The 15,116-nt window shown below is 37.9% G+C and overlaps 1 protein-coding gene across 2 annotated transcripts in view; it reads left to right on the top strand.

Annotated features, from left to right (window-relative positions):
* Positions 1-15,116, top strand: part of FBN1 (fibrillin 1) — a 264,581-nt gene that overhangs the window by 144,140 nt on the left and 105,325 nt on the right. For both annotated transcript variants that reach the window (XM_055538037.1, XM_055538036.1), the window contains exons 11-17: positions 337-516; positions 1,121-1,261; positions 3,253-3,372; positions 6,629-6,754; positions 8,512-8,634; positions 11,754-11,876; positions 12,937-13,089. In XM_055538037.1, coding sequence (XP_055394012.1) covers positions 337-516; positions 1,121-1,261; positions 3,253-3,372; positions 6,629-6,754; positions 8,512-8,634; positions 11,754-11,876; positions 12,937-13,089 — 966 coding nt within the window. The remainder of the gene's footprint in view (positions 1-336; positions 517-1,120; positions 1,262-3,252; positions 3,373-6,628; positions 6,755-8,511; positions 8,635-11,753; positions 11,877-12,936; positions 13,090-15,116) is intronic.

The following is a 15,116-nucleotide window of genomic DNA, read 5'->3' on the forward strand; positions in this document are numbered from 1 at the left end:
TTTCCAATGTACATCAAATAAATCATGTGTTCTTTAGAGCCCTGTGGGAGCCATGGGTGGGAAGACTGGGTGGAGATCATGGTATCTTATTCTATTCTACCTCGAGGTCAGTTTTGACATAGGTAAAGACTCATGGTGGTAAGTTGCTGTGTGGTTGTGGTTGCTGCTCTAGGTATTAGGGATGGGAATGAAGTCTGTTGGCTTTTTGCCTTTTCTTCAGTTGACCTATGTCATTTGTGGATCAGTTTTATTCAGAATTCCTTTAAACAGTAAGGGTGATTCCCATGGGCCTGTGACATATGCTGCAGCTCAGCTATTGCATTGTGTTTTTTCCAGAGGATTTCAACAAGCTGTGCTCCGTCCCTATGGTAATTCCCGAGAGGCCAGGATATCCTCCTCCACCCCTTGGCCCCGTTCCTCCCGTTCAGCCTGTCCCTCCTGGCTTTCCTCCTGGGCCTCAAATCATGATCCCTCGACCACCAGTGGAATATCCGTATCCATCGCGGGAACCACCGAGTAAGAATTCAAAAAGTCATCCAGTTACTTTTCTTGCATTAATTAGGTTAATTTTGTTGTCATTGTTTATGCTGCTTAAGTCATTAAATTTAGAATTCTTAAATATTTTGTTTACACAGTCTCATGTATAAAGTTCTCAACTGGCCTATTGCATAGAGGAAAATGGACAGTTTCATATTCTCCAGAAATTAGCATCCTTTTGTTATTGATATTGTGGGAGAGATTTAAATCTGATTCATAGAGGGGAGGTGTAAAATTACACTTTGGGTTATATATCATGCAAAGCAATTTTGCAAGTAGTTAAATATTAAGCTTTTCCCGCCAACTGGTGGCTTGAACATGAGGTAGAGAGGGAGGAGGGAGAAACGGGCAGAGGAGCAGGCCACTGCTGGCCTGCAGTACCTGGCTGCATGTGCCGGGATGCACACGTACTCTCTGTAGGCAGGAATGGAAACACTCTCTGTTGGTACCAGATAAACTTTGCCCAGCGAGTGTCCTCCTTCCTTTAAGGTTCAGCATCTTCCTTGTTATTACGGAATTCAGTGCTGATGAAAGATGCTCTAATTTTAAATAATTTTAATGGGGTCTCATGCTGTTCTTTTAGGGGTGCTACCAGTCAACGTCACTGATTACTGCCAGCTCTTTCGCTATCTCTGTCAAAATGGACGCTGCATCCCAACCCCCGGGAGCTACCGGTGTGAGTGCAACAAAGGATTCCAGCTGGACCTCCGTGGGGAATGCATTGGTACGTGATGAACCACTGGGCTGGCACCGAGAGGCTGCTGCAGCTCTGCCCATGACTGGATAGGTTTTCTATGGCTGCTGTAACAGATTGCCTCAAACTTAGTGGCTTTAAATCAGCACAGATTTATTATCTTATGTTTCTATAGGTTAGAAGTCTGACATAGTTCTTACCGGGCTAAAATCAAGGTGTCAACAGGGCTGTGTTCCTTATGGAGGCTCTTGGAGAGAATCCAAGTCTCTGCCTGTTTCCTTGGCTGAAGGGCTGTTTGTTCATCTTCAAAGCCAGCAGTGTAGCTTCTTCAGATTTCTCTCTAACTCAGGTTCTCTCTTCTAATACTCTCCTTCGTGTTTAAGTATCTTTGTGATTACACTGGACCCAGCTGTATTTTGGGCTTCCCTGGGGGCTTAGTTGGTAAAGAATCTGCCTGCAATGTGGGAGACCTGGGTTCGATTCCTGGGTTGGAAAGATCCCTGGAGAAGGGCATGGCAACCCACTCCAGCATTATTTCCTGGAGAATCCTTATGGACAGAGGAACCTGGTAGGCTATAGTCCATGGGGTCACAAAGAGTCGGACACAACTGAGTGACTAAGCACAGCCCAGCACAGCACAGCTGTGTATTTCAGGAGGAATGGGTATTCTACCAACTAGTAGCTTAACTTAACTCCCCTTGCCATGTAGTGTATTCACAGGTTCTGGGGATTAGGACATGAACATGTTTGTGGGGGCATTCTTATGCCTACTGTTGTTTCTTGTTGTTTAGTTGCTAAGACGAGTCCGACTCTTGCAACACCATGGACTGTAGCCCACCAATCTCCTCTGTCCATGGGATTCCCCAGGCAAGAAGACTGGAGTGGGTTGCCATTTCCTTCTTCAGCTGATCTTCCTGACTCACAGATAAAAGCCAATCTCCTGCATTGACCAGCAGATTCTTTACCACTGAGCCACCAGGAAAATCCTATGGCTACTATTGTGGCTTTTAACTTTTATTGTAAAATGAATTCAAGGCATTGCTGGTAACTCTTAACTTAAGACATCGTATTGAAGCCTGACCATTAAAAAAAAGCATTAAAAATACCCCCAAATTATGAAACTTTGCAGATGTTACTAATTTGAATGAATAACTCACCAACTATGTCTAGTTAGTCATTAAAGACTGAAGCAAGGAACTTTAAGTTGTTAACAAGGCAATGAAGTTAGTGAAGGAAGAAATCTAACGCAAGAATAAAATGTTTTCGAAAGCCCCTTCAAGTAGCCCACTAGGAGAGAGTGCTTCAATCCTTAGAGGTCTTCCAGAGCTAGGTGGGAGAGGAAACATCTAGCTCAGGGTTGAGATCAGACCTGCATCTGCCACAAGAAGCTTGTGACTTCAGACAAGTGGGTTCTCTTCCATAAGCCTTATCCTCCTCATCTTTACAGAGGAATAAAAGCCAGTTTATCTGTAAGTATACCAGTAGCTCTAAATGACTCTAAAACTAGTGAGAGCCTGTCTGAGGACAAGGTAGCCGTGGTGGCATCCTCAGTGGTGGGCGAGATGTGTCCTTGAAACTGCGATAGCTCATGGTTTGTTGTAATACTCTTAAAGCAACTCAGAAAGGAATGCTTGGATATGGTTGGGCCTTCTTTTTATTGAAGTAACGAGTTTCAAGAGACACTCGGAATCCTACCCAGGAGCCGCTTCTGAAATGTTAGTCTGTTTGATTCCCTTAGACCAGACCCAGGGAAGAGAAAATGTTTATTAGCTTGGAGTGTTGGGTTGCTACTATTTGGCATTTTACTCTGAAGAATGACACAGGAAAATAATACACTTTAACTGCTCAACCCGACCAGTCTTCAAGTGGCTGGTGGCACCGTTACTGTAGTGGAAAGAAAAAGGAAGCTTTCATTACGCTATTTATTTCTTGAAAGTGTTTTAACATATAAAGGAAACCAACAAAACGGTCTTAGAGTTATGGGCATCTAACTTATTACTAAAATATACTGTGCTTTGCAGATGTTGATGAATGTGAGAAGAACCCTTGTGCTGGTGGCGAGTGTATTAACACGCAGGGCTCTTACACCTGTCAGTGCCGACCTGGTTATCAGAGCACACTCACGCGGACAGAGTGCCGAGGTACGTTCAGTCTGAGCTTGGCATGGGGACGTGTATGCTAAGTGAGGAGTTTGCTTTGGAAGAATTCCATGGAGCTTAAATAACCCTTGCTTGGAGAGACTAAGATACTCCCATTGCCTTTTGCACTTAATTCCACAAATTGTTTCTCCGAATTATGTTACATCATAATTTTATGTTACATCATAAAATCTGGCAAACATTCCAGTTTTTTTTAAAGATGCTTCTGTGCCTGTGGGAATATCTTCTTTTTACCAACCTCTCCCGACTACCCCCCCCCTTTTTTTTTTTTGCCTTGTCACTATTGTCTCTTAAATTTTAATCAGAAAGCTAGGGAATAGGGTTGTCCTTTGTGGACAGAAAAGCAGAGTAAACTTCCAGGTGAAATTTCCTGCAATTAGTTGCTGAGTGGAAAGGCCTGAAGGATAAGAAATGCCTGTAAGTTCTTGCTGCTGATTCGTGTCCTTAGCAGTAGCATCGGCTAGGGGCAGGTTGGACATGCACTGACTAAAGCCCCACTTGAGACCTGCTGAATCCAAATCAGCATTGAATACGATCTTCCAGGGATTCTTATGCGTGTTAAAGTTGGAGAAGCCCTGCTGTAAAGTTTCCTCATAAAAATTCGCCTTCAGTTTTGTTTAGTAGTTGACTTATTAATCCACCCAAAAGTCATGAGTTTCTTTTTTATTTTTTTTAATGTTTTATTTTATATTGTAGTATAGCGATTTAACGATGTGAGTTTCAGGTGGACAGTGCAGGGACTCAGCCATACATATACTTGTATCCATTCTTCCCCAAACTCCTCTCCCATCCAGGCTGCCACGTAACATTGAGCAGAGTTCCCTGTGCTATACAGTAGGTCCTTGTTGGTTACCCATTTAAAATATAGCAATGTTATACTGAGTTTCTGAGATAGAAATAATTAAGATGTGCTTCCCACTTCAGGGGACTCAAATATCTATATCTCTATAAATTTGGTGCAGAATGATCTATTATCATTGATCAAGTAAAGGCAGATAAAGGCAAGAAAATTCTCTGTTGAAATTAAATACAGGGAAATATAAGGAAGTTTGTATTGCTTTAAAAATTTGTCAGCCATTAATGAGTTAATTTTATTTGCCTCTTTTAGCAAAAAGTTCTTTATATGAGTTGAAGACATACAAGTGTTTTTTTTTTTTTTTTTAATTAGTGACTGTTTTCAAAATCTTTGAATTGGGTTCTGACTTAGAGATTTCTTGCCATCAGTGTATCTTAGTACACTACTTATAAATGGCAATTTTGAGCAGAAAAACCTGGAGTACAACATTTGAACCTGTTAATATTTCTATTGATGGTCTATTTACTGAATTACAAGTATAGTTTGAATTTTTAACTGAGTTTAGGTCCTTCTTTATGACTTTTGTTTAAAATAATCAGTGCATACACACAGTATATTAGGCATTTTTCAATAGTGGAAAATAAGCTGAAACCAGTGTTTCAGAAGACAGCACTGTTAAATAAGCAAATAGAAGGCATTATTGAAAGCACTCTTCTAGGGTGGGAACCGGCGAGTGGAGGTGCATGTTACTGTCATCAGTCTGAGACTTAATTTATTAGAGACTGAGGATGACCTAAAAGCCTCAAGTACTGTGTTTTTTAAGAGCTAGTGCTAAGTTTATCTCAAACACGAGAAGCTGATAACATGCTCACATTTGGAGATAGATGACAGTGGTCACAGAATGGTCAGAAAGGCTGTATACTCAGCTGAGAAGGAGGACAGGAGGAACTGAACAGAAGGGGACAGTAGAAACATACAGAAACACAGACGAGACTTTGAATGGCAAGCTTTTCATTTATTTTTGTAATGCAGCGGAGCCCCGATGGCATTTTCAAATTAGCGAGGAGAGAAAAAGCTGAACTCTTTATCCTGTTTATTTTATCCTTGGGCCTCCATAGATTATAGAATCCTTAAAAAAAAAAAAAAGTAGATTATAAAATCTTAAAAAAGTCTGCTGAAGAATATGTGGCTTTTTACTATTTTTTTTTAGCGTATGGAGCTAGTCAGATTTTAGTAAGGATTAAGAAATAAATGAGAGAGAAAACGATTGTAGGTTGTTGGCACAAAGATCAGACAGAAGGAAAGCCCAGACTGCCTCAGCTAGTCCAATGACTCGTGTGGAAACCACTGCTGGATCTGCCCAGAAAGAAAGTGCGTCTGAGGGTCAACCACAAGACACCGTGCAGACACAGGATAGACAGTCAGAATAACCAGTATGCCATGAGTGCACATTCTTGTCGCCCAGAAGACTTTTAGAGCACTTATACCCAGGGACACGTGGCCCCCACTCAGCGTGGAGAGGTCTGCTCCCATCCAGCTCTGCTCAGCGCCCTGGCCTCTGTCTCCTGGGGAATAAGCCCTGGCATAGGTTATGTGCTCGGTAGACAGGATGGTTTGTGTTCATCCCCTTTGATGTTCATCCAGGCATGTAGCCTGGAAACTGAGGGGAATAGATAATCCAGGGTACCTTGTTGTCCAGTTTACGTTAATTATTAATCTTTAAATGCAAGATCAGATGCAGGTTGTTTGAATTATTGTCATTTTTAACACTTTTGTATCCTGCTCTGTTATTTAATTTGGCATAATTTTTAAACACAAAAGAAAAAAACGGGAAAATATCCCCGAAGTACCAATATTTTGTTTGGTAGACAGAATACTCATAAAGTTATAAAAGAGACTAGGAATTTATAAACAAAACTGTATTTGGACCAGAATTGCCATAAGGAAGATAGACATTTAAGAGCCAAATGATTGATAGTTTTCAGATGGAATTAAGTTTTTTAACTTTTTTTAATGGCATTTCTGTTTAATTATTCTGATACAGCTATCATCAGATTTGCCTTTTTGATCATGTCTTAAAAGACATCGGCCAAAGCTCACTGTAAATAATGGTATATTCTGGCTCATTAAATTAGCTAGGAAATGATACAGAAGAACCTATATTGTTTACAGAATTGAGATTTAGGGAGTCTTATTAGAAATTAAAGTTAAATTGAATGCTATTATGTCAGCATCTTTTCTTTTGTATGTCTTTCAAACTTTTATTAGTCATCCTAATTATATTTCATGTTGTTTAATTCTGAATTTATGTTAAAGGATATTATTTAGTAACTGAAACCCAAGACTAAGATCATGAGTTTGGAGATGGTAAGAAGGAGCAGTAAAATAATTTTAAATCCCCTAAATAAAGCTATTTCTTTCTTTTTAACTCTTTCTTTTTAGACATTGATGAATGTTTACAGAATGGCCGTATCTGTAATAATGGACGTTGCATCAACACGGATGGCAGTTTCCATTGTGTGTGTAATGCAGGATTTCACGTCACACGAGATGGGAAGAACTGTGAAGGTAATATAATGTAATAATAATGTTATTTGGCTTTTTCCGTTGCAGTTTCAGTACCAAAAATCTTTAACAAGACAAGGTCAAATACTTAGTAAAAGGTATATATTCACCTGTGGTTATCTGAGAGGAAACCTAACTTTTCAATAGTATTAATTCTTTAATTCATTTTTGTGTGAGTCAAGTAACATTTTTAATATAGGAGCCAAACTTGCTTTTCAAAGATTCCTAATGATGAAACTTCTATAGCATAAATCATTATTTATGAATTTTAAACAGTCAGAATTTGTACATTAAAAAAAACAGAACACACCTAATATCATCCATTCTTCAGTCACTTAAAAGTCTTTTGTTTAAAGTGTGTACTAATGAAATATTACTAATGAGTATCTGAAAATGTAAAATTTGAGAGAAATATTGACGACTGAGAGTCAGCCTTCATATTGCCTGTTGAATTAATCACCTCACTTTGAATTGGGCTTTTTCATTCTGTCTTTTCCTCTGCCTATTTTTTTCTGAAATTGAGAATATGACAATTACTGATGAGTTTCTACTTCTTAGACCTTTAACAAAAAATGAAGAATGCTCCTTATCATCTTTCCCAACGTCTTTGGGAAAGACCCCAAGAATCTATTCATACATTAAAAGAATTTCAAAATTGTTCTTAGAAACATTTTTGGCAGAATATTATCTCAGTGATTCAATTCAAAGACTTAATGCCAAAATTCTCAGTTGGGATAGAATCTTGTTTAAAAAAGAAAAAATCATAAATTACTTTGGTCTGACTAAAGCCTGTAAGTGAAAACACACTGTGTCTAGAAGAGCAAGTGCCTCCTAAGAGCTGCAATGTTAAATCAAACAGCATATTGATGAATTTCAAGAAATATCCCATGATCAAGGGATCCTAAGGGTTAGCTGTCACGGCTGTGCTCTATAATTGTCTTGCATTTTAAAAATCCTACCCCTATTAAAATTCAAACTACAAGCAGTTCTCTGGTTTCTCCTTTTCAAAGAATCAGGAAGTAGCCTAAATACATTTCAAATTTCATCTTTCTTAATTTTGATTTTGTTTTTATTTTCAGTATATTAGAAGTTATATGAATCTCTAAATATATATATTGGGTTGGCCAAAGAGTTTGTTCAGGTTTTTCTGTAAGGTGAATTTTTTGGCCAACCCAATATTTATATGAAAATTCATATTTATATAATTCTACATGAATGTAATATATATACATATGTGTATACATATATACATATATATTTCATAATCTGTGTATGTTTGTGTATACATATATATGTATATATGCATTCTTTCTAAGTCGCTTCAGTCATGTCTGACTTTTTGCAACTTTATGGACTGTAGACCACCAGGCTTGTCTGTCCATGGGATTCTCCAGGCAAGAGTACTGGCATGGGTTGCCATGCTCTCCTCCAGGAGATCTTCCCAACCCAGGGACAGAACCCACATCTTTTGTGTCTTTACCACTAGTACCACCTGGGAAGCCCGTATGTGTGTATATATATCCACGTCCTATAGTTTAGCCCTATAGTTTGCAAGCACAGGTCAAAAATTGAGAACTTAAAATTCATATTTCATATGTCACTCTTCTCTTTGTATGCTATAATTTGAATGAAAATTAACCTTAGACAATAATAACAAGAAGTAGAGATATGTGAAGAAATAAAATTATATTGATCCAGATTGGCTTCCTTTGTAAGCTTACTTATCTGGTCGTTAAGACAATACATCTTCTGTTTTTCAGATATGGATGAATGCAGCATAAGGAATATGTGCCTTAATGGAATGTGTATCAATGAAGATGGCAGTTTCAAATGTATTTGCAAACCTGGATTTCAGCTGGCCTCAGATGGGCGTTATTGTAAAGGTTTGTGCTATGAAACTCTCAGTCATATTCTTCACCTGTTTTTTCTCCTCTCTACATTGCTTAAAGCTACCACATTTCCCTATTAATTCTCACCATTTATAGTACCCTTAGTTCTGGATTAGTAAACCTGACTGGAACTTCTTCTTAAGTTAAGCCATCCAGAGAGCTACGGTTTATACTCAGAAGGCTGTTCTTATTTCAGAAAGGGTGTTTTGGTGTCTTCTCAAAAGAGTCTCAGGCTCCATAGAAAATTAATGAGAAGCTGAACTTTCATTTGGACTACCAACAGCCGTGAGCATCTTATTGCATAAGCTGAGTTCCATCACTTCCTTGTAGTTGAGGAATAATTGCAGTTGGCTTCTTGATGGCTGTCATTTGCCACCTCTTGTATCTTCACTGAACAAAATATTGTAGACAGTTACTACAATGATCTCTTAGTAATTGCCTCAAAATACCTTAAGAAACACAACTTATTTAAACTTTATCAAGTCACATTAAGCAAAAAGGGAAAATAAGATTAAACAGAAGAAATAAAGGAACCAGGAACCATTGTTTAGTTCTGTAACTTTTGGAATATCTTTTTGCTCCAGGTAGTGAAGCAAAATGAAAATTTTTATTTGTGCTGTTGAACATTGAGGTCCTGAGCAAAGTCATCAGAGATAAGTTTGTGTTTAGTGTCTCTTGCCTAATGTAGTTAAGGATGAGTAACTATTGCATGTGTGTCCAAGATCTGAGTTGGAACCAGACTCTCAAGGAACACCATACTCAAAACAGGTCCAGGAAATCTGCTAAAATACGGCATGCATTCAAAGCCTTCTGCTTGTAGCTTCAGATGTATAAGTGTAGAGTGTCAAGCGATTCAAGATTGAGAAGGCAGGAGAAAGTTCTATGGTGCTTCTCCGAGTGCCCCTGGTGGGCAGCTTTGGTAAAGATGTTATGGTAGAAAGCCTTGTGTTTATTAAGTCTTCTGCATGATGTGTATTTTCTCTAGGCTTAAAAGAGCTTCTAGCCCTTGGTTGTTTACCTACATTCTCTATGACCTTCACATCAGTGGCTCTTAATATTGTGCAAATCTGCCTTCACAGCAAGAGAAACTTTTTTCTTTTTTTAAAAATTAGAAGTAGGAAATTGGTTTCTGTACTTTTGAGCGATGTGTCGGGAGGAGCTTATAGTCAGGAAGACAAGATTAAAACATGGAAATATTAAGACAGCATACAACAAAGCACCAGATTGTTAGATTAAGTGCTGTACAAGTGAGAAAGAAAGGGGAAGGGAATGATTGCTGGAATATTTGGAACTAGGCTTCCAAATAAAATAACACAAGGAAATGTGAAAGCCCCTTTGTGAACAGACCTTTTTTGAGAACACACACTCCTCTTACCTTGGAGCTTGCTAAGATTCCCTTTCGATGCCTACAGGCTGCCAGTGACCCAGGCCACAGCCTCTTCAAGGAGGCCAATAGATGATGCTGATGTAACTGTTTCAGAGCACATTATGACCTCATAGGTGAAACTAGGTTTTGCAACTGTTTGCAATTAGTGAACTAGTGTCTTATTGATAAACGGATTGTTCCATTCATTTGAAAGTGCCTGATGATTAAAAGTTCTGTTCTGACTTTACCATTCTAGCTTAAGAAACAGAGCTAGAAAGAGAAGGGAAGAATGCTTCCTATTCTTCCCTATGTCTTCTTTATTTTGATATATAGAGTAAATGGAATGCATGTACTGTAATAAGAATAAAGGAAGAAAAAGGAAAGAAATTTCTTATATGCTATATTTCTTTTCCATAATTTTTCTCTTGATATCACTAAGTAAGATTTCCTCTGAGTGCTAAGGACTTGGTTCTGATTCCCTAAAGCTGTGACTGTTCAAAGCTGAATGAACAATGCTAATTTAATCTCTACAGTTGACTAATCTGATGACCAGCCTCCCTTGATCACTCTCTGAAGGTTGAGGCCGCTCACTCTGAGCAATGCTCTCTGGATCCCCATTCCATCTCTGTCCCCAGTAAAAAGACATTGTGTTACTTTTCAGGCTGTAGTCACCACTGCTTTACTGTAGATCTCAATTTGAACAAAAAAGTGACCTGAATAACTGAACCAGTTTGAGTTCCTGTATTTAAATATAACTGCTGTTTTAAAATACAATCTGTACACGGAATCTTGGACCATCTGAATGTATTTTGTGCCAAATAACACAAGCTGAGTAAAACGCAGAGGTGTTTCAGTCTCAATTTGCCTTTTTAAGGTCAGAAGAAAGGAAATATTCACATATACTCGTTGTATATTATAAACGGAGTTGTTATAAAATGCCTTGTTTCTAAGTGTTATATGTTTTCCAAAACAATTTTGGTATCATTTCTACTTCCCCATCTTGAGGGGGAAAATATCTGCTATTATTAGTATGTGCCCAATAAAGTCTTTTACCGGACCTCCCTAATATACACATATGATACTGTAAAATATTTGGAATGTGTAAGAGAGATTTTTCTTTGCTGGGTTCCATTTGCTTACACTGCTGTTGTTGGCTTGGAACGGTCATCAAAATCATCTATATTCATTTTCTGTTCCTTTTTTATGGTGTTCCATCTAGGCTTTAGTTCTGTGTCTCCTTATGCCTTTCTAATTGTCCCTGAGATTTAAAGCGTGAGTTAAGGCATGAGTGATAACTGGAATGGACACCAGTCTGAGTGTTGGATGCCAAAAGGAGAAGCTTCCTGCCCAGGTCAAAGATGCAGTTTATTATCAAGCTAGATTTCTGACAGTCCTGGAAGAACTGCCATGTGAAACATTACACAAGACCCTTTGTCTTTTAGCTGTCACTTTCCTTCTTCTTCCAATTCTGTTTTTGCTTTATGGTTCTTACTTTGGATTAAAAAAAAATCTCAGGAGAATGTTATTGAAATAGCTTTATATGGAAAAGAAATAAACTCAGACAGTTTATCTCTCAGTTTTCGTTCCTCTTTCCTCAAAGGAAAATGAAATGCATCTCATTGAGCTTTTATTGTTGATGCTGCACATTATTGTAAACCTTCTCTATTTTCAAGTCTTAGACTTGTAAGCACATTATGGTTTTAGATGAAGTGACTTCATTTTTAATAAGTGCTTCTCCCCACCACAGATATTAATGAGTGTGAAACACCTGGGATCTGCATGAATGGGCGTTGTGTCAACACTGATGGTTCCTACCGATGTGAATGCTTTCCTGGACTGGCCGTGGGTCTGGACGGACGTGTGTGTGTTGGTAAGATCACGGCCATAACTAGATGTACTATAGAGATCCACCCTCTGTCAGTAAAATCAACCAATGGCAAATGTTCTCTACTGCAGCAGGTATGATACAGTTAATATCTGTGGGCAACAGACCAACAGGGTCAGTTTTTTTTCTCTTATAAAGTGAATATTAATTCAAGGGATAGAAAGATGAGCTGAGATAAATGAAAACCAAAGGACTCCACACCTCTCCTTCTTCCTTGTCCTAGTCGTCCTCAGTTTTCTCCAGCCCTCCTTTGCTGATTATGGTCTTTGGATTGACCTATATGTCCCTAATTATCTCACGACGAACATTTCATTTTCATCTAAGGAACTGAATGTCCAAAGGGAGGTAGAGAATTCAAAAGAGGATATAGATGATCCAGGAACTTATATGATAATAGTTTTTTGTGGCTTTATAAGAAGTTTCTGATTTGTTAATAAATAGATACAAATTTTATCCAAATTATTCTTAAGAAAGGGAATTTTTCCCAATCCCCTTTGAACTGGGAAAAGATTGGTCATAGCTGGAAATCCCCTCCTGGTGGTAAATTTGACACTGCTTAGTTAGACCAATATCTAAGATTTATATAATTTTACAGATCAAACATCCTCCTTTTTGAAAGTACATCTAATTCAGATACTCAATAATTGTATGATTATGTTGGAGTGGGCTGTATTTCTAATAAAAATCTTGTTTATCATGTGGTGAGATTGAATGATCATCCATCATTCATTCATCATTTATCAACTGCCTTCTCTGTACAAGCCTGGGGAAGAAAACAATGAGTGAGGTATAATCCTAGCCCTTAAGGATTTCACAGTGGCTAAACCATAATAGTCCCTAGAAAACTGGAAGCGTCTAGTAATTGGGTTCCAGTGCTTGGAAGCTGAAGAATTTGTTTTGTTTTCTATTGAGGCCTAATACCAGAGGCATTCTCTGTGAGTAAGAACAGTGACAATGGCTAAATAAAGCCAGCTTCAACTTTAACCTGGGGGGTTCCCGTCTGTTGGAAATGATAGTGTGATGACAGATGCTTCTTCCTGTTCAGACACACACATGCGGAGCACATGCTATGGTGGATACAAAAGAGGCCAGTGTGTCAAACCCTTGTTTGGTGCTGTTACCAAGTCTGAATGCTGTTGTGCCAGCACGGAGTATGCTTTCGGGGAACCTTGCCAACCATGTCCTTCACAGAATTCAGGTATGTTGTGTCATGGGGATGCCCTAGTACTGCCAGCCTTCTGCCCCCATCTTCAGTCTTTGTATTTATGGAAGTTACGGGGAAAGATTACATGATACTCTACAGGTCCCTCACATACCTTGCAGGGGTCTTGAAAAGGGCTGGTCAGGCTTTGATCACACATTACCCACCAACTCAGCTATCATCTGGATTAGGCTGCACATTTATGCTTCCCATTGGAATTTCTCCAGCTCAGTAATATTCATGTTCTTTAGGGTACATGCAACTTACCTTGTTTTCTAAAGTTGTTTCACAGTGTTACATTTTGCAGGAGCTATTACAAAAGCAGAATTTGACAGAGTGTAAAAATAAATAATTTTCAGATTACTTGACTGTTTCCAACTTTTTTCCAAAAGTCCATTTGTGAATTTTTTTTCAAATCCTTCATGTTGACTTAGGTGTGCGTTCCCTAAATGATTTTATTCCACTCTAGGGAAAAAGTATTTTTCTCAATTCAAAGTGACATAGCTTAGCGAAAAGAAAACTGGTCAGTGAGTCAGAATTCTGCTCTCCAGCCACAGGCAGGCAAATTACTTAATTGTAGGGTTCAGGTTTTTTGGTGCATTTTTGTTTATTTAGGAAATTTTCTTACCTAATTTCAAAAGGATTTGAGATGGTTTACGTTAATAAACAATTATAAAATTGAATAATATGGAAAAGGAATCCTTGGCCTTTTAATCTGAAAATAAATTGTCCTAGATAATCCAGAAGATCCTCTCCAGTTGTAAATTATTTCTATTTGTAAGGCAAAAATAGTTTATTGAAATGAAAGCAATAGACTGTCAACATTTGAACGTAATTTTAAGGTACCTTGGCTCTTGGCATCTAATGTCCTAAAATAGAGTAAGTCCTAATATTGAAAACACATAGCTCTGACTGGTTGATTTACGTGTGAGATACAGTTAGTTTATTTCTGGCCTAGATACTATCAATTAAAGATGAACTCACAATTTTTAAGCATTCGCCATTTTGAGAATGTTATTATTTGAAATTAGACAGCAATTAAAATCTGTTATAAGAAGTTAGAGAAAGTGAAGTGGAAAACTTTTAAAGTCTTTAAATTGGGGGAATGCCAGTTAAAGAAAGCAAGCTTTATTTCAGATGACTGCTTCGCCTGGTGAATAATATACAAATTATCATTAACTATATGATTACTAATCAATGAAATGCATGTTTGCAACAATACTTTGGTTATATGATATACAAATGTAATTCTATCTAAAAAGATACTTCCATGTAACTTGATAGTAGTGTTTTATTAATATCATTCATTTGTATGTTGCTTTAACTTTTCAAAGTAGTTTCCTTGCATATTTTGAATTTACAAGGTAGATGAGTATCCTGAAACCTAGTACACAAGAATAGAGGTGATTTGTTCATGTTTTGAATGAAGAGAATACCCAAAACTTAGAATCCAGGACCCTTGGTGCATACAGTTCTCTGTTTTTACATTTTCCTCTGGACCAAGTACATCTTCAAAGAATTCTTGTGATACATGGGAAAGAGGTAGACTTATAATAAGATGACCCAAAGAGAGCAGATTTCTTTAAGCGTTAAAGCTTAAAGATAGTCACATTTGAAGCTTAGTTCCACTAGCTTCTGTTTTATATTTGAATGAATTTACACAAAAGTGGTCCGCTTGTGGAAATGGTTCCATTCAGTTTGGTTTCTCCACCTCTTTGATAAATGAAAATGCCAAATAATGAAGGATCAAAATGTAGGATGTCCCTTATTTCAGGAGAGAAGGGGAGTTGTAGAAGGTACTGAAAGTATCCGAAAAAAATGTGTTTAGACACTTTAATGAGAAACACTAACCATTTAACGTGCAAAGCTCATCTCTGTGCTCTGGAAGTGAAATAAACTATATATGAAGATACATCTCCCTGACTGCTGAGCATTTACTCCTTGTAGCAATCAGTCAGAAGAGTGATGATTAGGAATTTGTCTTCTGCCCTTATTCTACTGTCTCTGGGGCACGACACTAAGTT

This window comes from Bubalus kerabau, chromosome 10 (assembly GCF_029407905.1).
Source record: "Bubalus kerabau isolate K-KA32 ecotype Philippines breed swamp buffalo chromosome 10, PCC_UOA_SB_1v2, whole genome shotgun sequence".
NCBI lineage: Eukaryota > Metazoa > Chordata > Mammalia > Artiodactyla > Bovidae > Bubalus > Bubalus kerabau.